The following is a 22,473-nucleotide window of genomic DNA, read 5'->3' as shown; positions in this document are numbered from 1 at the left end:
AGAAACTCAGTGTATAACACTGGTCGATAGCACAAGACCTTAACATCCTTCTACCCATTATACGGGAGATTTCATGACACCTCTCCATCTACCTGATAATCCTGAGGATCAGTGGGATCTTCTTCTTTACAGTCATGTGATGGAAGTAGAAGACAGCGACATCGCTCTGGTGTTGTCCTCTTACTGGATAGAACTGGAGGGAACACATACAGGGACTGAATTCATTACATACAGATAATTATACGCTGTGGACATTTAGTCTTGTCTTTTACCTGGTGATGTGAGGGGCTGGGACATCTCCAGCATGAGGTCCTTGTACAGCTTTTTGTGTCCTTCTAAATACTCCCACTCCTCAGTGGAGAAATAGACGGTGACATCCTGACACCTTATAGGAACCTGACACATACAATGATACTGTCATTACTCTGATCCATTTATATCGTTACTGTATAATGTCCCAGCAGTGTCACCTCTCCAGTCAGCAGCTCAATCATCTTGTAGGTGAGTTCTAGGATATTCTGGTTATTGATGTCCTCATGTATCAGGGTGTGAGGTGGAGACCACGTGATTGGGCTCAGGGGTCTTCCCCATCCCTCAGACACAGGGTCGTGACAGCGCTCACTAGAGGTCTTCTTCACTACTGTGTAATCCTGGTTATGGAGAGACACATTAATAAATCTCACTACAGACATTTCCAGGGTCCTCACCTCTCCAGGTTTGTCTGTTATTCCGATAGATAAGAATGATGTAATGTGACGTCATCAGAATCTCTCACCTCTCCAGTAAGCCGGAAGAGGATCTCTAGGGTGAGGTGTAATATTCTCTCCATCATCTTGTCCCTGTTGCTATCCATATTTGACGAGTGTATTAGTACAATTCTCTGGAAGATCTCAACTGAGTTAGTCTGATATTGTAGGGACCTGAAGGGGGAAAAGATGAGCCAATGTAATAAAGATCCCATGTAATAATACAATTAGAAGAGAATTAGAAGAGATAATAGGGGAAAACATATGCTGAGACATAACGTTTAGATCAGGGGTCTCAAGCACGCGGCTCCTGAGGCTTCATGTGGCCCGCAGGCCCTTTAGACCCATTGATGTTACTGGAACTGTTCAGGCATAGCAGCGCTTTCTTTGTATGTGCTCTCTACACAGCAATATCAATGCCAATCAGAGGCCAGCAGCTGACATTTGCATGTTGGCATATGTCATTGGTGTTCTTTTGTCTTTAGGCTGTTTCCTTAGTGCTCCTTTCTGTTCTCAGACCATCCTGTCAGCACTCATATCTCATTAGGCTGTTTCCTCAGGGCTTTTCTTCAGCGTTCACCTCTGCTTTCAGGCTGTCTTCTCAGTGATGTTTTCTATCCACAGGCTGTCTCCTTAGTGCTTCCCTCTGCCCTCAGGCCACCTCCTCAGCGCTTCTCTTTGCCCTCAGGTCATCTCCTTGGCACTAATTTCTGCCATCAGACCATTTCCTCACCGGACATATCTGCCTTCAGGCCATCTCCTCAGTGCTCCTTCCTGTCCTTGGGCTGTCTTCTCAGCTTTCCTCTCTGCTCTTGGCCTGTCTCCTTAGCGTTCCTCTGAGCCATGGGACTGCGTTCTCAATGTTCCTCTCAGTCCTCAGGCTGTCTCCTCAGCTTTGGCAAGGGTGTTGTATTTCAATCCTGTAATTAAGCCAGGAGCCAAAACACCCTTCTCGATCACTGTCCATCTTGTAAGCCACAGACCACTGTAGACCTGCGGTTTACAAGATGCCAACAAACCCAAGCAAACGGCGCAATGAGGTCATTACATAGCGCCGCCTCTGCAGCCCCGCTGTAAAAGATAGAAGAGGAGACAGAGTCTATGATGCCAGATGTCAGGATTAGGGAAGTAACATCTTTATTGTAGTTACTGTATCAGACAGACAGATAATATGATGGACTGATAGATATGTGATAGATAAATATGTTATAAGCTAGATACATATGTGATAAGTTTTTTTTTAACATAATTTGTAACCAAGAGCTCATATACTTCTTTTTTGTTTGTTGTACATATTTTCGACTGTAGCTGAAACATCTCTAGGAGCCCCAGTTACAGGGAAAAAAGCTCAGAGTTGATCTGGATGAGCTAGGACCCAGTAGCTCTGTGTGATGCCACGTTCACAGGTGCAGCATTTCGTCAGTATTTATCCCCCTTCAACTCAAAACCTGTTTTTACCATCCTGACCAGGCCATTTTTTTTTTTAAAGGGAACCTGTCACCTGAATTTGGCGGGACTGGTTTTGGGTCATATCGGCGGAGTTTTCGGGTGTTTGATTCACCCTTTCCTTACCCGCTGGCTGCATGCTGGCCGCAATATTGGATTGAAGTTCATTCTCTGTCCTCCGTAATACACGCCTGCGCAAGGCAAGATTGTAAGGAAAGGGTGAATCAAACACCCAAAAACTCCGCCCATATGACCCAAAACCAGTCCCGCCAAATTCAGGCGACAGGTTCCCTTTAATTCTGATTACCGACATTTTATGAGATAACTCTGGAACACTTCAGTGATTCATAGTGATTCTGACACTTTTCTTGTGACAAATTGTACTTCATGATAATGGTAAAATTTCTTCAATATGACTGAGTTCTGTCACACAAAATAGTTAATAAATAACATTTACCACACAATTTTGGAAACAATTTTTTTTTTGTTAGGAAGTTATAGGGAAGGAGCGCTATTTCACTTTTTGAATGTAAAATTTGCTGGCATTATTAGCGGACGCCATATCGCCATGCCACTGTGCCTAAATAGTGGAAACCCCCCAAAAATGACACAATTTTCCCCACAAAAATCTTTCCAGCTCCAAATTATGCATTTTGATAGGGGTAACAGGAGAGCTTGGTCCATACAAATTATTGTGCCATTTCTCCTGAGTAAGCAGATACCCAATATGTGGAGGAAAACAACTGTTTGGGTGAACGACAAGGCTTGGAAGGGAAGGAGCGCCATCTGACTTTTTGAATGCAAAATTTGCTGGAATAATTAGCGGACGCCATGTCGCATTTGGAGAGCCCCTGATGTGCCTAAACAGCGGAAATCTCCTACAAGTGAAACCATTTTGAAAACTAGACCCCTTAGGGAACTTACCTAGATGTGTATTAAGTACCTTGACCCCCCTGGTGCTTGACAGAAGTTTATAACGTTGAGCCATGACAAAAAAAACAAAAAAGAAAAAAAACACATTTTTCCCACAAAAATCATTTTTAGCTCCAAATTTTGTATTTTCACAAGGGTAACAGGAGAAAATGGATGCCAAAATTTGTTGCGCAATTTCTCCCGATTTCACAGATACCCCACATGTGGTCAAAAACTACTTTTGAAGTATAGTTCAAAGCTCAGAGGGAAGGAGCACCATATTACAGTGCAGATTTTGCTGCACTGGTTTGAGGGTATTTAATTCACATAAAGTTGCCCACAAATAGGAACATCCCTAAAAAAAGGGAATAATCTACCACCAACAAGAAATATATTTCACGGTTTTGGTGATCAAAATGAAATTAATCCCAAATAGAGTGGAAATTTGATCTAAAATAGTTTTTATTAACAACAAAGTTAAAATACATACAATAAGAAAAAGGTGCTAGATCCAATTGTAGAGGACTGAAGTGCCATAGGATATTCCAAATTAATGGCCAAATATAAAGTAAGCATCTATAAGAGGGTATAGCAATAACCAACATACAAAAACCTCTTAATACAAATTGCACAGCAAGGGGAATACCAAACAATAATCCCTGGTGATTAAACTAAATGTAAGCTGCTATAGCATGCTACACTATTGTTGGGGACACAATGCAGTGTCACTGCAGAAACAGTATTATAATATACACTTCAATTACATCTTGTTTTGTCTATTTATATTCATTGGCGTCACTATGGACACAGTTTAATTATAATATATAGCTATAGCGGCCACCGGAAGCTATGACACATTGTATCCTCCTTCGTCACACTACGTCCAATGAGCGCGGCACCCATTCATATTTAAACTGGCCTTTCCCCTGCCTAGACACGCCTCCCGAAGAAGCATTGCAAAACGTGCGTCGAGGCAGAGGGACGCCAAGGATGTCCACACGGCCGACATAAGGTAATGTGTAACACATACTTTATTTTATTGCGGTATCGCATTCATACTTACCTTGAATTGCCTTAGGGGCTTAGGTTTCCATGCTTTGTGTCCCCAACAATGGTGTAGCATGCTATAGCAGCTTACATTTAGTTTAATCACCAGGGGTTATTGTTTTGTATTCCCCTTGCTGTGCAATTTGTATTAAGAGGTTTTTGTATGTTGGTTATTGCTATACCCTCTTATAGATGCTTACTTTATATTTGGCCATTGATTTGGAATATCCTATGGCACTTCAGTCCTCTACAACTGGATCTAGCACCTTTTTCTTATTGTATGTATTTTAACTTTGTTGTTAATAAAAAACTATTTTAGATCAAATTACCACTCTATTTGGGATTAATTTCATTTTGATCACCAAAACTGTGAAATATAGTGGTTTGAGGGAGCAATGTTACATTGGCAGAGCCCCTGAGGTGCCATAACAGCAGAACCCCCATAAGAGACCCTATTTTACTAACTAAACCTCTCAATGAATTCATCTAGGCGTGTCACAGAATTTTATACCACTGGGCAGTGAAGAAAAAATAATAATAATAATTTATAATTTTACCACCAAGATTGTGTGTTATCCCCAAGTTCTACATTTTCAAACTTTGAAATGTGTAAAAATGGCACCAAAATTTATCCCACAATTTCTGTTAAATGTAGAAATACCCCATATGTGGTACAGTACTGCTTCGCCACACAGCGAGACTTGGGAGGAACGGAGCGCAGTTTGCCTCTTATAGCGAAATTTTTTGTAGAATAGTTTGTGGACTCCATATAAAGAGTCCCTAAGTGCTAGAAAAGCAGAATCACCCCACAAGTAACCCCATTTTGGAAATTATACCCTTTTGGGAATTTATCTACAGGTGTAGTGATGATTTTGACTACATGGGTGTTTTCCAGAAACAAGCAGTAGTGGCTGTTGCTGAGTGAAAATTGCAAACTGCCATTGTAGTGACCAGTACGCTGTAGTGACCAGTACGTTGCAGTCACAAGTTCATTATGCACAGCTCATGCTTCTCGAGACACACACCTGTAAATTAAGCGGCCTCTCATCACTACAGAAATGCCAAACATGTGGGCGCTAAATGTGGTTTAGACACACTGGGGCTCAGAATGGAGGGGGGGGGGGGGGGGAGGGTGCATTTGGATTTGGGAGTGTAGAATTTTCCGAATTTCTTTTGGGGGGCGAGGAGCCATTTAGTTTTTCCAGAGCCTTAGTGCTGAAGAAAAAACAAATTTACAATTTTACCACCAAGATAGAAACCACCAGGGTACTAAGCAGAGGGGGACATCACTTTGGGCGGGGTGAACCTTTAACTCCTGCAGTTTTGTTTGTATAGCAGTGTAGATTTTAAGCAAGAGTGATGTTGTTTTAAGACGAAGGAGCATAGTATGCCTGTGCCTGGTGTGTTTGTGAGGGAGCGCCAGGGCCGTAGTCATGGCGGAGACTAATGGCTTTTGCGCACCCTGGTCTCCCATCACATACAAACAATGACCTTCTGTCAATGTGCTTGCCTCTCCGCTCTCTGCACCTTCAGGGTCTCCTCTGAGTTGCTCAAGACCCCTCCATACGATTGCGCATATGCAGAGACACAGTCCAAGTTCAACTTAAATCTTCGCTTTCCCTGTACTCTTCCCTACGCTTTCCAGTAGGTGCCGGGGTCGTACCGTTCCATCCGGTACCACAGCGTGCTCCCTGTTCAGCTTTACACATTTTGAAATTCCCTTGACCGCTTCACCCCAGACAAGAGGGCATCTGCCCATGAAGTAAGCTGCCACATGATGAGCGACCTGTGTTCCTTTACTGCTGCGGCTTTGGCCACAGCGTCTGTTCCCACTGCTGCTGGCACTGCTGCCCTTCTGAACCCTTGATGGCTGGGCTTCTTGCTTCAAACATTGCGAAGATAACTGCACTGTACGGTGTTGTGAATTCTGTGGTCAAGCTCCCTCCTGTGGTCATGAGTGGTACTGCGGCTGGTTCTGTCTATGAGCTTCCTTTGGTGGATGTGAGTGGGGCTGCGGCTTCTGAGTTTCCTTCCTCAGGTGACGAGGTTAAGTCGTTAGGTGCTGCTCTATTTAACTACACCTAGTTCTTTGTTCCTGGCCTCCAGTCAATGTTCCAGTATTGGTCTTGCTCTCTCCTGGATCGTTTTTGTGGCCTGCCTTCACTGCATAAGCTAAGTCTGCTTGTGTTACTTTTGTTTGCTATTTTTTCTGTCCAGCTTGCTATATTGGTTTTTCTTGCTTGCTGGAAGCTCTGGGACGCAGAGGGAGCACCTCCGTACCGTTAGTCGGTGCGGAGGGTCTTTTTGCGCCCTCTGCGTGGTTGTTTGTAGGTTTTTGTGCTGACCGCAAAGCTATCTTTCCTATCCTCGGTCTATTCAGTAAGTCAGGCCTCACTTTGCTTAAACCTATTTCATCTCTGTGTTTGTATTTTCATCTTTACTCACAGTCATTATATGTGGGGGGCTGCCTTTTCCTTTGGGGAATTTCTCTGAGGCAAGGTAGGCTTATTTTCCTATCTTCAGGGCTAGCTAGTTTCTCAGGCTGTGCCCGAGGCGCCTAGGTCTGGTCAGGAGCGTTCCACGGCTACCTCTAGTGTGGTGTGATAGGATTAGGGATTGCGATCAGCAGAGTTCCCACGTCTCAGAGCTCGTCCTATGTTATTAGTAACTATCAGGTCACTTTGTGTGCTCTTAACCACCAGGTCCATTGTGTTTCTGAATCACCAGTTCATAACAGTACGGGCTCTAAGGCCCTTCTGACTAAAAATCAGAAAAAGAAACCTTTCTTATTCACGGTTGTCTCAGTCTACATAACTATATATCCTAATGTGCCCCTATCTAGTGTTCGAACTGAGGTACTGCACTTTCCCTTAAATACAACCATATACACAGAGTTTAACAACATTACAAGGCGACAATATACTTACAAGGCAATACATGCAGAAAGGGAGTGGGGCATCACACGGTACCGATGCACCCCTCCCTTTAACAATGGTCGTCCCTGAAAATTCCCTTGTAAAACTTTATTATGTACATAGTATACTCCACGCAGGGAGGTAGTTGAGGTAGAAATATACTGCTCAACATAAGCAAAGTCTCTTTTGATGTCGCATGAGAGTCCTTTCTCTCTTGAGGGGTGCCTGACATACAGTCCTTCAGGTAACCCTCACAGTCCTTCAAATTCCGGTCTTGTCCACCGGTATCAAACATATTCTACAATTATGTGATCTATCCATTGATTCAACAGTCCTTGGGGGAAGGAAGGCAGGGACGCAGAACAGTCCCGTATATTCATTTATTATTTTTTCAGGGTGCAACAAGCAAAACTTTTTTTTTAAAGTTCCATATAGTTATACAATGATGGGAATTAGGGGGGCCGTGCATACCAGGATGGGGATGAGGGGGCCGTGCATTCCATCATGGGGATGAGGGGGCCGTGCATATCAGGATGAGGATGAGGGGGCCATGCATACCAGGATGGGGATGAAGGGGCCGTGCATACCAGGATGGGGATGAGGGGGTCGTGCATGCCAGGATGGGGATGAGGGGGCCGTGCATCCCAGTATAGGGATGAGGGGGCCATGCATACCAGGATAAAGGATATTAAGTACAGAATTGACCACATTTTTTGCTTCCATTTTTTTTCTCCTCTAAAACCTAGGAGCGTCTTACAGTCCAGTGCTTCTTGTAGTTAAAAAAATACGGTACATACGACATAATACACCTCAGCTGCTGTAGAATCTCAGGCTATAGTGATGGATGAGGGAGGGAGGAAGGGAAGGATGAGTGAAAGAGTGAGGGATGACTGAGGGAGTGAGGGATGACTGAGGGAGGGAGGGATGACTGAGGGAGGGAGGGATGACAGAGAGGGAGAGATAACTGAGAGAGGGAGGGATGACTGACTGAGGGAGCGATGAAGGGATGAGTGAGGGATGGATGGATGGATGAGGGAGAGTTGGATGAAGGAAGGAGAGATGGATGAAGGAAGGAGGGATGGATGAAGGAGGGAGGGATGTATGCATGAGGGATGGATGGATTTTCCTTCTTGGTTTGCCCAATCATCTGATTCATTTCCCTGCTGCCTCCCACTGTGAGCTGCATAGGAAGGCTGGAACACTAGCTCGGGGGAGGGTCTAGCAGAGGCTGAGGATGGCGTCTGTTGTGATATTACTGACCAGTCCTCTGCCAGACAGGAAAACGCTAGTCGGGGAGTGAGCAGACCTTCCAGAATCAGGAGACAGCTGCTTACCAGACTAAGCAGGATACCTAGGACACTACGCAGAATGCTCACAGGGAGTATATTACACAATGTCAGCATTCTGCACCCTAGATGCACATACAAATTATATAGCAAGCCCGGACAACTCCTTTAACATCAGTGTTTGTAAACCATAACCAGGGATGGGTGAAAAACACAGAAGTGGTGAAGTGTTTCTATTATACTTTATCTCCTAATTGTTCCACCCATGATTTTGATTTCCAAATACTGATGTAATATACTGAACATGTGAATGTGGCCTTAATGATCATGTGACCACTGGGTCTAAAAAAAAAAAAAAAAAAGCCTTGGCTGTGTGAAGCTTCTGCTAAAGATTCTGAGGCTTGGCATGCACTCGGTCAGTTGTCGAGGTGCAGGTGTAACTTGGAACATGACCCCAAAACTTGAAGTAAGAGAAATTTACCGCACATTCTTTATTTCAAAAGTGCAAAAAAGTTTATTTGTGGGAGCGTGTAAAGACCGTTATAGCTCTGGGTTTGAGCTAAAAAGTTAAGACGTTTCAACCCCACGAGGGTCTTTTTTGCTATGTCTTTTAAGTGGATGGCGCAAGAGAAAAGGAATTTCTTAAGAGTGGGCCATTGCACAAGGCATGTGCAGCACTATGTTGCTGGTGCTTGATTCGGCGCTCCCGTACCTGTCTGGCTATCAGAGCTCTGTGCCAACGGGAGAGAAGACAAATAGCGGCGATAACCAGATTCTGTCTTCTCATCAGGGGACACTCTGTGCTCTGCAGTATGAGCTCAGCTGGTCAGTGCAGTGAACTTGGCCCACCGCCTTGGACAGCGGGACAGAGACCCAAATCTGGGACTGTCCACTGGATCTGTGATAGTTCGGAGCAATGCCTGAAGGTCCGTGACACTTGGTGCTGTGTCATTGTCAATGGGTCGCATTTGGGGGCAGATTCTGCCTAATATGTCACAGATATCAGGAGCCGAAGGTAGACAAAGCAGGAAACATGCCATAAAGATGGAGCGCAGCCTGAGCACTGTGAGCTTTATGTCTGTCCCCCAGAATCTGTCGTCTACATGAATAATGGTGGAGACTGTCACTACATAAACAGAAAAAAGAGAAAAAAGGAGCCACTATATATATATATATATATATATATATATATATATATATATATATATATGCACACCACGGACATATGAAAGAATAACTCATAAAGTAACAAGAATTTTATTGGCAAGAGAGAAAAACCCTGAGCCAGGTGTGGAGGCAGTAATGCGCGATATGTAAGAATAGAACAATACGACAGTAATCTGTCCGGTCAGGAGCACCTGAATAGCCACCACATATAAGAATGAAAAATACAGAATACATCATATATGGGCAGGGCCACCACATCGGTATGTACAAACCACCATAATACCAAAGCCATACAGAGAATGAATACAAAACACGTATAGTCATCGTCCAAGTGGTAATGGATATGAAGAGTGTATAGATGCACCCAGGTGTGCTGAAGAGTTGGTGGAAGGCAACCAATGCGTGATTTTCTTAAAAAGTTTTAATCCCAGATCAACATCGGCATATTCCTCCATAATAGATTCCAAGTAGATCCACCCAGGTAGGTCCTATATAACACCTAGAGAATGGGAAGAAGAGAGAACACAGGCAATTAGCCCAGAAAACCCGTAAACAACAACTCCTCATTGAGACCCGCTGGGGCCACCGACCCCAGATCAAAGATCCATCGGGCCTCGGATCTGAGGAGACGGGGCTTAATAGGACCACCCCTGTTGGAACAGTTGATCCTTTCCAGCCCCTCCACTTGTGTATTGGACACACGACCTGAGTGATGGGCCAAAAAATGGGCCGCCACAGGAGTGAGGGTCCTGCCTTTGGCCAGATCAGCTGCGGCCAAGCTGATCGTGGAGAAGTGATTCTGCACCCTGCGTCGCAACTCCTGCGAAGTCTGACCCACATATACCAGCCGGCAGGGGCAGACTAACGCATAAATAACACAGGTGGTCTTACAGTTTATGTAGGACCGTAATCTATGCCAACTCCCATCCCGGGGGGTTGGTAAAAAAAAAAATCCCTCGTCGCACCTACATGGGCACAGACATTACAACTCCCACACGCAAAGGAGCCATTGAGCCTAATCCCCTGGTTTGTCCTGATGGACTGTCTCACATAGTGACTTCTGGTTAGGAGACCCCTAAAATTTGGGGCCCTTCTGGCAGTAAGCAAAGGACGCTCCCCCACTATTTTGGACGTGCTCAGGTTAGTAGTTAGAATCCCCCAGTGTCTCCGTAGAATGGCACCCAGACTATCCCAACTGTTATTAAAGGTCGTAATAAATCTGGGCTTGTTATCACATACCCTAGTCCTTGGTTCCAGAAGAGAGTCCTGCGTATGGGCACTGGCCCGCTGATATGCCCTGGAGATGCTTCCACGGGGATAATGCCGATTCTTGAAACGAGTCGTGAGCTCCCTTGCTTCCCTTTGGAAATCCGAGTCGTCTGTACAATTCCTTCTGACCCGCAGGAATTGACCCGTTGGGACCCCCATCCTGGTGTGTACTGGGTGGAAGCTCCTATAATCAAGCAGGCTATTTGTAGCTGTAGGTTTCCGGAATAGTTTTGTAACAATTGATCCATTCTCCAGGATGTCTTGCAGGTCCAAAAACGTCACTGTCGATGATGACATGGAGTGCGTAAGAAAGATGTTGTGGATGTTGGTATTCAGGAAGTCAATAAATTGACAACACTCATCCGTAGTCCCTGTCCAAACGAAAAACAAGTCATCAATATATCGTGACCAGTGACACAAATTACTCCTGAAGGCCAACGATGTAAAAACCTGCGTGGCCTCCCACCAACCTAAAAACAGGTTAGCCAGGGCCGGGGCACATCTCGCCCCCATGGCCACCCCGGATACCTGTAGATAGTAAACTCTATCAAATAGAAAAAAGTTGTGCCTAAGAATGAAGTCCAAGAGGTCTACAACTAGGGAGTCATGCATTCTGTCTGAATGGCCCAATTGATCCAGAAAATATAAGACTGCCGTAATCCCATCTTGATGACTAATATTTGAGTAAAGTGACTCTACGTCACACGTCACTAAAAGGGCCCCTGAAGGCAATGAGAGGCCCCGGCAGATCTTGATAAAGTGGGCTGAATCCTTGACAAATGAAGGCAAGGTTTTAACAAGGGGTTGTAGAGAAAAGTCCACATAGACACATGCCTTCTCACAAAGGCTACCAATACTGGCCACAATGGGCCTACCCGGGGGCTTGAGGAGGCATTTATGCACTTTTGGTAACATGTAAAAAGTGGCCGTGACCGGGCACTCGACCCACAGAAACTTAAATTCATGATGGTCAATAATGCCCAGATCTCTACCCTTCTCCAGGAGTTGTCTATATCTAACCGCAAATACCTGAGTGGGATCAGAGGGCAACTTTTTGTAGAACCTGGTATCACCCAATTGGCGTGATGCTTCTTCCAGATAGAGGGCATGCGGCCATAAGACCACATTGCCCCCCTTATCCGCCTCCTTGATAAGAAACATCTTGTTTTGACGCAACCCAAAAAGGGCCCGTTTCTCCTCTTTACTTAGATTATTGGGGACCAAGGCTCGTGATGATAAGGTCATGATATCCTTTTTAACAAGCTCAAAGAACACCCGGATGGCTGGTACCAAGGAAAATGGAGGTGTCACACTGGACCGACTCCTGTGAGGGAAGCGGTTCCTACCTTTGTCGGGTTCATTCTCTTGGAGCAGCTGGATTAAATCTTGCAGTGTCTGTTGATCGGTTTGGTCAGAATTTCCCAATAGATGAGACCGATTATGTAGAACCCGGAGAACAAGATTTCTACAAAACAGGTATAAATCTTTAATTAAAGTGAACTTATCGGCAGTCTGAGCAGGAGAAAAAGTAAGACCCCTCTGTAAAAGCTCAGTCGCCGGAAGCTCATAGTCAGTGAGATTAATAACCTGCAGATTGTTACCTGATGCCATGATTACTCCAGAGACTGTTTCCGAAGCTGTAAGTGCTAATATTTGCGGTGATTCCTGTAGTGTTTCTGCGCCGGCGGCCGACGCCCTCCAAGCCTGGTGGTCCGCATAGATACCAGAGCGGTGCCTGCACCCCCTTCGGGTACGGCGTCTGGCTCGCTCTCTGCTGAAGATAAAAAATCACTTCCAGAGGTATAGCCCATGCCCCTGGGGGTCTCTTGTGTCATGTCCCTCATTTTTTGAACAGGCGGGACCTGCCTCTGGTTACCTTGATGCTTCCATTTGAAAGCCCTAGAGGACTCAAAATCAGTTCTATCTCTAAAGAATTTAGACTTTTTCTTATTCATGATATCCCGATCATATTTGTCCAAATTCTCCTTCAGTTTAATTTTAAAGGGTTGCACTTCCATGATCTCATCAAATTTTGATAGTTTAGTATCCAAATCCCTGATGTTAGCCCTTGTAGCGGCCAACAATTCCCTATCATGCTCCAACAACATGTTGATAATAATGTTGGAGCATTTCAGCAGCCCCTGTTCCCAGGTGGTCCGAAAGGTTGAGGAGGGCTCCCATGCAGGATAGATGGAAACTCTTAGACCCCGGGGTACAATATTAGCTTTGACATATTCCTCTAGGCTACGGATATTCCACCATAGCCTTATACCAGTCCTGTGGGCTGCTGTTAACTCTGTAGAGAGTCTTGGAAAGTCCGAGTCTGTGGTAATTGTCATGATTCCAATGGCAGGGAATCACAAAAGGACAAGCACCAACGAGCTCTAGGGTGATGGAACCTGAGCTGACCGCGACCCTAAACCTGAACACACAAATAACAATAGCCGGGGAACGTGCCTACGTTGATCCTAGACGTCTCGCACCAGCCGAAGATCTAACTTCCCCTATTAGAAGAAACACAGACCTCTCTTGCCTCCAGAGAAACTCCCCATAGAAATAGCAGCCCCCCACATATAATGACGGTGAAATGAGAGGAAGGCACATACACAGTATGAAAACAGATTCAGCAAAATGAGGCCCGCTAAAACTAGATAGCAGAGGATACAAAAGTAAACTGTGCGGTCAGCAAAAAACCCTTCAAAAAACCATCCTGTAATTACTTGAACTCATGTTCCAACTCATGGAACATGAGGAGCAATTACAGCCCGCTAGAGCAACCAGCAGCAAAGAAACACGTCAATGCAAGCTGGACAAGACAAAAATAAAGCAAACGTGGAACAAGAAAATCAAAAACTTAGCTTGTCCTGAAGATTACTGAGGCCAGAAGCTGAGGTAACAAAACACTCTGATAACCTTGATAGCCGGCCAGGAAATGACAAGAAGGCCCGGTTAAATAGGAAACTCCCAAATCCTAATAGAACAGGTGGACACCAGAGACAGCAGAACACAAATCACCCAGTACCATCAGTAACCACCAGAGGGAGCCCAAAAACAGAACTCACAACAGTACCCCCCCCTTGAGGAGGGGTCACCGAACCCTCACGAGAACCACCAGGGCGACCAGGATGAGCCCTATGAAATGCACGGACCAAATCAGCAGCATGAACATCAGAGGCAACCACCCAAGAATTATCCTCCTGACCATAACCCTTTCACTTGACCAAATATTGGAGTTTCCGTCTGGAAACACGAGAATCCAAGATCTTCTCCACAACATACTCCAATTCTCCCTCCACCAGCACCGGAGCAGGAGGCTCAAGCGAAGGAACAACAGGTACCTCATACCTCCGCAACAACGACCGATGGAACACATTATGAATAGCAAACGATGCCGGGAGATCCAAACGAAACGACACAGGGTTAAGAATTTCCAAGATCCTATAAGGACCGATGAACCGAGGCTTGAACTTAGGAGAAGAGACCTTCATAGGAACAAAACGAGAAGACAACCACACCAAGTCCCCAACACGAAGTCGAGGACCCACGCGGCGACGGCGATTAGCAAACTGCTGAGCCTTCTCCTGGGACAACTTCAAATTGTCCACCACATGACTCCAAATCTGATGCAACCTATCCACCACCATGTCCACTCCAGGACAATCAGAAGGCTCCACCTGACCAGAGGAAAAACGAGGATGAAACCCCGAATTACAAAAGAAAGGAGAAACCAAGGTAGCAGAACTAGCCCGATTATTAAGGGCAAACTCGGCCAGCGGCAAAAAGGTAACCCAGTCATCCTGATCAGCAGAAACAAAACAACTCAAATAAGTTTCCAAGGTCTGATTAGTTCGCTCCGTCTGGCCATTCGTCTGAGGGTGGAATGCAGACGAAAAGGACAAATCAATGCCCATCTTAGCACAGAACGTCCGCCAAAATCTAGACACAAACTGGGATCCCCTGTCAGAAACGATGTTCTCCGGAATCCCATGCAAACGAACCACGTTCTGAAAAAACAGAGGGACCAACTCAGAGGAGGAAGGCAACTTAGGCAAGGGTACAAGATGAACCATTTTAGAAAAGCGGTCACACACAACCCAGATGAAGGACATTTTTTGAGAGACAGGGAGATCCGAAATAAAGTCCATGGAAATGTGCGTCCAAGGCCTCTTCGGGATAGGCAAAGGTGACAACAATCCACTGGCTCGAGAACAACAAGGCTTAGCCCGAGCACAAACCTCACAAGACTGCACAAAAGAACGCACATCCCTCGACAAGGAAGGCCACCAAAAAGACCTGGCCACCAAGTCTCTAGTACCAAATATTCCAGGATGACCTGCCAACGCAGAAGAATGGACCTCGGAGATGACTCTACTGGTCCAACTATCCGGAACAAACAGTCTCTCAGGCGGACAACGATCATGTTTACCCGCCTGAAACTCCTGCAAAGCACGTCGCAAGTCTGGGAAGACAGCCGACAAAATCACCCCATCCCTAAGGATACCAGTGGGCTCAGAATTTCCAGGGGAGTCAGGCACAAAACTCCTAGAAAGAGCATCCGCCTTCACATTCTTTGAACCTGGCAGGTATGAAACCACAAAATTGAAACGAGAGAAAAACAGTGACCAACGAGCCTGTCTAGGATTCAGACGCCTGGCAGACTCAAGGTAAATCAGATTCTTGTGATCAGTCAAGACCACCATTTGATGTCTAGCACCCTCCAGCCAATGACACCACTCCTCAAATGCCCACTTTATGGCCAAAAGTTCCCGATTACCCACATCATAATTTCGCTCAGCGGGCGAAAATTTTCTAGAGAAGAACGCACATGGCTTCATCACCGAGCAATCGGAGCTTCTCTGTGACAAAACCGCCCCCGCTCCAATCTCGGAAGCATCAACCTCAACTTGGAAAGGAAGCGAAACATCAGGCTGACGCAATACAGGAGCAGAAGAAAACCGGCGTTTAAGTTCCTGAAAGGCCTCCACAGCCGCAGGAGACCAATCCGCAACATCAGCACCCTTCTTAGTCAAATCCGTCAAAGGCTTAACAACACTAGAAAAATTAGTTATAAAATGACGATAGAAATTAGCAAAGCCCAAGAACTTCTGTAGACTCTTAAGAGATGTAGGCTGCGTCCAGTCACAAATAGCCTGAACCTTGACGGGATCCATCTCAATAGTAGAAGGGGAAAAAATATACCCCAAGAAAGAAATCTTCTGGACTCCAAAGAGACACTTTGAGCCCTTTACAAACAAGGAATTAGCCCGCAGGACCTGAAACACCTTCCTGACCTGCTGAACATGAGACTCCCAGTCATCAGAAAAAAACAAAATATCATCCAAATACACAATCATAAATTTATCAAGATATTCACGGAAAATATCGTGCATAAAGGACTGGAAGACTGAAGGAGCATTAGAAAGTTCGAAAGGCATTACCAAATACTCAAAATGGCCCTCAGGCGTATTAAATGCGGTTTTCCACTCATCACCTTGCTTTATTCGTATAAGATTTTACGCACCCCGAAGATCAATCTTAGTGAACCATTTAGCCCCCTTAATGCGAGCAAACAAATCAGTCAACAAAGGCAAAGGATACTGATATTTTACGGTAATCTTATTCAAAAGACGATAATCTGTACAAGGCCTCAAGGACCCATCTTTTTTGGCCACGAAAAAAAAACCTGCTCCCAAAGGGGACGAAGATGGACGGATATGTCCCTTTTCCAAGGACTCCTTAACATAATCCCGCATAGCAGTATGCTCTGGCACTGACAGATTGAACAAACGACCTTTAGGAAATTTACTACCAGGAATTAAATCTATAGCACAATCGCAATCCCTGTGAGGAGGAAGCGAACTGAGCTTAGGCTCCTCAAAAACATCCCGATAATCAGACAAAAATACAGGAACCTCAGAAGGAGTAGATGAAGCGATAGAAATCGGAGGTGCATCATCATGAACCCCCTGACATCCCCAGCTTAACACAGACATTGTTTTCCAGTCAAGGACTGGATTATGAGTTTGTAACCATGGCAGACCAAGTACTAGAACATCATGTAAATTATACAATACCAGGAAGCGAATCACCTCCTGATGAACGGGAGTCATACGCATGGTCACTTGTGTCCAGTACTGAGGTTTATTCATAGCTAAAGGTGTAGAGTCAATTCCCTTCAAAGGAATAGGGACTTCCAGAGACTCAAGACTAAACCCACATCGCTTGGCAAATGACCAATCCATAAGACTCAGGGCAGCGCCTGAATCTACATAGGCATCGACGGAAATGGATGATAATGAACAAATCAGAGTCACAGACAGAATGAACTTAGACTGTAACGTACTAATGGCAACAGACTTATCAACCTTTTTTGTGCGTTTAGAGCATGCTGATATAACATGAGCTGAATCACCACAATAAAAGCACAACCCATTTTTCCGCCTATAGTTTTGCCGTTCACTTCTAGACTGAACTCTATCACATTGCATTGTCTCAAGTGCCTGTTCAGAAGACACCGCCAAATGGTGCACAGGTTTGCGCTCCCGTAAATGCCGATCAATCTGAATAGCCATAGTCATAGACTCATTCAGACCTGTAGGCGCAGGGAACCCCACCATAACATCTTTAATGGCCTCAGAAAGGCCATCTCTAAACTTTGCAGCCAGGGCGCACTCATTCCACTGAGTAAGCACTGACCATTTCCGAAATTTTTGACAATATATTTCTGCTTCATCTTGCCCCTGAGAGAGAGCTAATAAAGCTTTTTCAGCCTGAATCTCTTGGTTAGGTTCCTCATAGAGCAAACCCAATGCCAGAAAAAACGCATCCACATTAAGCAACGCAGGATCCCCTGGTGCCAATGCAAATGCCCAATTTTGAGGGTCACCCCGCAGGAAAGATATAATAATCTTAACCTGCTGAGCAGGGTCTCCAGAAGAGCGAGATTTCAAAGAAAGGAACAACTTGCAATTATTCCTAAAATTCAGAAAACTAGATCTATCTCCAGCAAAGAACTCTGGAATAGGAATTCTAGGTTCAGACATAGGAGCATGTACAACAAAATCTTGTATATTTTGAACCTTAGCAGCAAGATTATTCAGGCTGGAAGCTAAACTCTGAACGTCCATGACAAACAGCTAAGGTCAGAGCCATTCAAGGATTAAGAGGAGGAAAAAAAAAAAATCAGCCAGGCTGCAATTAAGGCTAGGCAGCAACCTCAGAGGAGAAAAAAAAAAAAAAAAAAATTCCTCAGACTACTTTTCCTCCTACTTCAGCCCAAACTTTGTGGCCGGCTATACTGTCATGATTCCAATGGCAGGGAATCACAAAAGGACAAGCACCAACGAGCTCTAGGGTGATGGAACCTCAGCTGACCGCGACCCTAAACCTGAACACACAAATAACAATAGCCGGGGAACATGCCTACGTTGATCCTAGACGTCTCGCACCAGCCGAAGATCTAACTTCCCCTATTAGAAGAAACACAGACCTCTCTTGCCTCCAGAGAAACTCCCCACAGAAATAGCAGCCCCCCACATATAATGACGGTGAAATGAGAGGAAGGCACATACACAGTATGAAAACAGATTCAGCAAAATGAGGCCCGCTAAAACTAGATAGCAGAGGATACAAAAGTAAACTGTGCGGTCAGCAAAAAACCCTTCAAAAAACCATCCTGTAATTACTTGAACTCATGTTCCAACTCATGGAACATGAGGAGCAATTACAGCCCGCTAGAGCAACCAGCAGCAAAGAAACACGTCAATGCAAGCTGGACAAGACAAAAATAAAGCAAACGTGGAACAAGAAAATCAAAAACTTAGCTTGTCCTGAAGATTACTGAGGCCAGAAGCTGAGGTAACAAAACACTCTGATAACCTTGATAGCCGGCCAGGAAATGACAAGAAGGCCCGGTTAAATAGGAAACTCCCAAATCCTAATAGAACAGGTGGACACCAGAGACAGCAGAACACAAATCACCCAGTACCATCAGTAACCACCAGAGGGAGCCCAAAAACAGAACTCACAACAGGTAATGTCCTCCTTAGTGGAGAAGATATTGGCAGATTGGGCCTGCCAAGCCGCCTCACGGGCCTCCCAATCCATGTTCCGTGCAAAAACACTCCTTAATCAATACAATGAAAAGAGAAAAAAGGGGACAAAGAACAAAAAAAAATATATAAAAACATCAAGAACAGAGCCTTATAGGTATGGGCGCATAGCCCCACATGCCAGGAACACCTGCCCACAAATCTCTACCATCCGTAAGGGAATGAGACCTGTATCAAATAACTATACAGGGCCGATGTGAACTACAATAGAGTCACACCATATAATAAACCCACAATGAGGCGTGTGCTGCTCAGTAAGAAAACCCTATAATGAGATAAGGCAATGACCAGAGTGAGAAACCAAAAAACACCAAGCGCACAACTAATAAATTGTATAAAATAGGTGTCAGCCGGGGTGCAAAAAGTGGCCAATGTACAACCAGAAAAAAGAGCCACTATATATATGCACACCACGGACATATGAAACAACAATAACTCATAAAGTAACAAGAATTTTATTGGCAAACCACACAAAAAAAATTAAAACAATGCATATAAACAACTTGGTCCATCTGTTATTATAAACATATAGTGTTACAATACACAATCATATGCCTGCAAAACAATGTAAAGGGAAAACCTATCCCCTGGCTCATGAGGTCAAAATGGGGACATACCCAAAACCTGGACACAAATACTGACCGCCCTGAACCACCAAACTGATGGAAAAGTGCATGCAAAAGAGCGGAAGCAGTAGCTAACTGCATAACAACATAGTGACCTACAAGCGATCACTCATAACAGACACATGGGGGAAAAACCCCAAACAAGAAATAGGCAGTAAGACAGTGCCCAGTACGATTAGCGGGTTAAATAAACCCATAATAGAGCCAAGAGGTGCAGTATTACCCAGAGGAGTAACAGAGGACAAAATCCCCATGTGCAGGCACACCGGCACCAAGGCAATGCGACCCCACGCGTATCGCCCTCGGAATAGGGCTTTGTCAGGGGAAGATGTGGTGTGGACGCCAAGTCCTGTTAATATAGCAACTAATGATACAGACCTGATGAAGATCAGGTGAGCAGGAGCGTGGAGGGGACGGCAATAAGCTGTGTTCACCATTGCACATGCGGCATATTGAACAGCCCCGTTCTGACGTACCTCCCTGCAGAGCAGAAAAAGAGCCTGGCAATAACAGTGCACAGGCGCAGTGTGGCAAGAGGCGCCAATGGGCATAGAGTGGGCAATAGTAAAATGCAGTACTTGTTGTGCCTGCGGACATAATGTCAAAGACAGATGACAAGCTACCGTCATTTTAGGGAGCACAGAAAGACTCAGGATGTGGGCAAGCTTGTGCAGCCCAACCAGGGAAATAGGGCAAAAGAAGTCAAATGACATGAAAAATGTCTAGATCATAATGGCAAACCCCCCACTGATGAAAATATATGGGGGGGAAAAAGGCAAGATAGTGTGAATAGGAAAAAGGGATAAATTGTCAATCCCTAACCCATGTATACACCAACACATAAGCCTAGATTTATCATTCATAAACATACAAGCCACATTCAGCCCCCGGGGGTATTAAACACATACAGCATGTATAATTCACATATACGCATCATAAAAAATTTTTTTTTTTTATGTATTATAACACTATATGTTTATAATAACGGATGGACCAAGTTGTTTATATGCATTGTTTTTAATTATGTTTTAATTTTTTGCGTGTGGTTTGCCAATAAAATTCTTGTTACTTTATGAGTTATTGTTGTTTCATATGTCCGTGGTGTACATATATATAGTGGCTCTTTTTTTCTCTTTTTTCTGGTTGTACATTGGCCACTTTTTGCACCCCGGCTGACACCTATTTTATACAATTTATTAGTTGTGCGCTTGGTGTTTTTTGGTTTCTGTCACTACATAAACTGCTCAAGTCACAGGGACTCCGGAAACATGGCTGAAGAGTGATGACACTGTGAGGTGGCCAGGGTGGTAGCCATGGTGATGGGCTGATGTGTTCCGCACCCTGCAAAGAAATTATAATGTTCTGTCTATGGTGTGTCTAGCATGAGGAACAGAACACTCACTTTAATCTCTGGGATCTGCTCCGGTCCGGTTACCTCGGTTCCAGTTCCAGAGTCCACAAAAACGATTCCAGGCTTAGGATTCATTTGCAACAAATCAACTTTACTCACACACAGGAGTTCCCGTACAAATACAGTACAGTCTGTTTTCTGATAGTATTATGTCGCTTGAAGAAACCGCGACAGACACAAGTCCGGTGTATAGAACCGCGTGCGCTTCTCTCTATTCATCGTCTATGGGACGGCGGAGAACCGAGAGCGGCTCTGATTGCTGACAATGCAGGAGGCGACTTATAAGGAGACGATGAGGGAATAAACCTCATTAATAATTTATATGTTCCCAGAACCTTCTATTAAATCCGACCCATAAATATCCCACATACGGCGACATCAGCGGGAAACAAAAGAAGCTCTGGCTCCAGAGAAGGAGAAGAAACGGCCGTCAGTAAGGTATATGGGAGCGAGACTAGGAATGTCACCAGCACTGAGGGGGTTAATGTCCCCTGCGCCCAGTAATGGGGAATCTCCAGCACCTACCTCCACCTGCAGAGCCGCACACCACATATATGGCTGTTCTGTGCGCACAGGACCTGTGATGAGGTCACAGGAGGGGAGGAGTCAGGGGTCACATGATCAGGGGCCTCAGTGTATGCAGGACTCTGCTGTGCTGGTTGTCATGGTGCTGGATGAGGGGAAGTTTCTGTGTGGGGTCAGGAGGGGTTTACAGGGTGGATGTAGCAGAGCCGTGTGTGTACGAGGTGTTCGGAGCAGAGTTGTGTGTGTGTGTACAGAGTGAAGTCGTGTACGAGGTGTACATAGCTGATCCGCATGCGTACGAGGTGTACAGAGCAGAGTCGTGTGTAAGGTGTATGGAGCGGAGCCGTGTGTACGAGGTGTACAGAGCAGAGACGTGCGAGGTGTACAGAGCAGAGCCGTGTGTGTACGAGGTGTATGGGGCAGAGCCGTGTGTACGAGGTGTACAGAGCAGAGACGTGTGTGTACGAGGTGTACGGAGCGGAGCCGTGTGTGTACGAGGTGTATGGGGCAGAGCCGTGTGTGTACGAGGTGTATGGAGCAGAGCCGTGTGTATGAGGTGCGAAGCCCTGCGTGTACGAGGTGTACAAAGCGGAACCACGCGTGTACGAGATGTACGTAGCAGAGCCGTGTGTGTATGAGATGTACGGAGCAGGACCTCATGTGTACTAGGTGCATGGAGTGGAGCCCTGCATGTACGAGGTGTACGGAGCGGAGCCGTGCGTGTACGAGATGTACGTAGCAGAGCCATGTGTGTATGAGGTGTACGGAGCGGAACCGTGTGTGTACGAGGTGTACGGAGCGGAGCCGTGCGTGTACGAGGTGTACGGAGCGGAGCCGTGCGTGTACGAGGTGTACGGAGCGGAGCCGTGCGTGTACGAGGTGTACGGAGCGGAGCCGTGCGTGTACGAGGTGTACGGAGCAGAGCCATGTGTGTACGAGGTGTACGGAGCAGGACCGCATGTGTACTAGGTGCATGGAGTGGAGCCCTGCGTGTACGAGGTGTACGGAGCGG

General features: G+C 45.4%; 2 protein-coding genes across 2 annotated transcripts in view; both read right to left on the bottom strand.

The window, feature by feature from the left end:
* The window catches only part of LOC138664128 (oocyte zinc finger protein XlCOF6-like), a 130,250-nt gene extending 108,735 nt beyond the window's left edge, over positions 1–21,515 (bottom strand). The window contains exons 1-5 of the mRNA XM_069750564.1: positions 21,462–21,515; positions 776–920; positions 471–650; positions 273–396; positions 93–193 (exon numbers count right to left, since the gene is read on the bottom strand). Coding sequence (XP_069606665.1) covers positions 93–193; positions 273–396; positions 471–650; positions 776–853 — 483 coding nt within the window. The 5' untranslated portion in view covers positions 854–920; positions 21,462–21,515. The remainder of the gene's footprint in view (positions 1–92; positions 194–272; positions 397–470; positions 651–775; positions 921–21,461) is intronic.
* On the bottom strand, positions 9,595–21,011 carry LOC138667878 (uncharacterized). Its single transcript, XM_069755960.1, has 5 exons — positions 20,928–21,011; positions 12,390–12,613; positions 12,135–12,253; positions 10,759–11,159; positions 9,595–10,018 (listed from the first exon to the last, which is right to left on the bottom strand). The coding sequence occupies exons 1-5, from the start codon at positions 21,009–21,011 to the stop codon at positions 9,941–9,943; spliced, it is 906 nt and encodes a 301-aa protein (XP_069612061.1). The 3' UTR covers positions 9,595–9,940.
* Positions 21,516–22,473: the final 958 nt, after the last annotated feature.

This window comes from Ranitomeya imitator, chromosome 2, assembly GCF_032444005.1.
Source record: "Ranitomeya imitator isolate aRanImi1 chromosome 2, aRanImi1.pri, whole genome shotgun sequence".
NCBI classification, from domain to species: Eukaryota; Metazoa; Chordata; class Amphibia; order Anura; family Dendrobatidae; genus Ranitomeya; species Ranitomeya imitator.
Note: the sequence above shows the minus strand (reverse complement) of the source record. Positions and strands in the feature narration are given on the sequence as shown.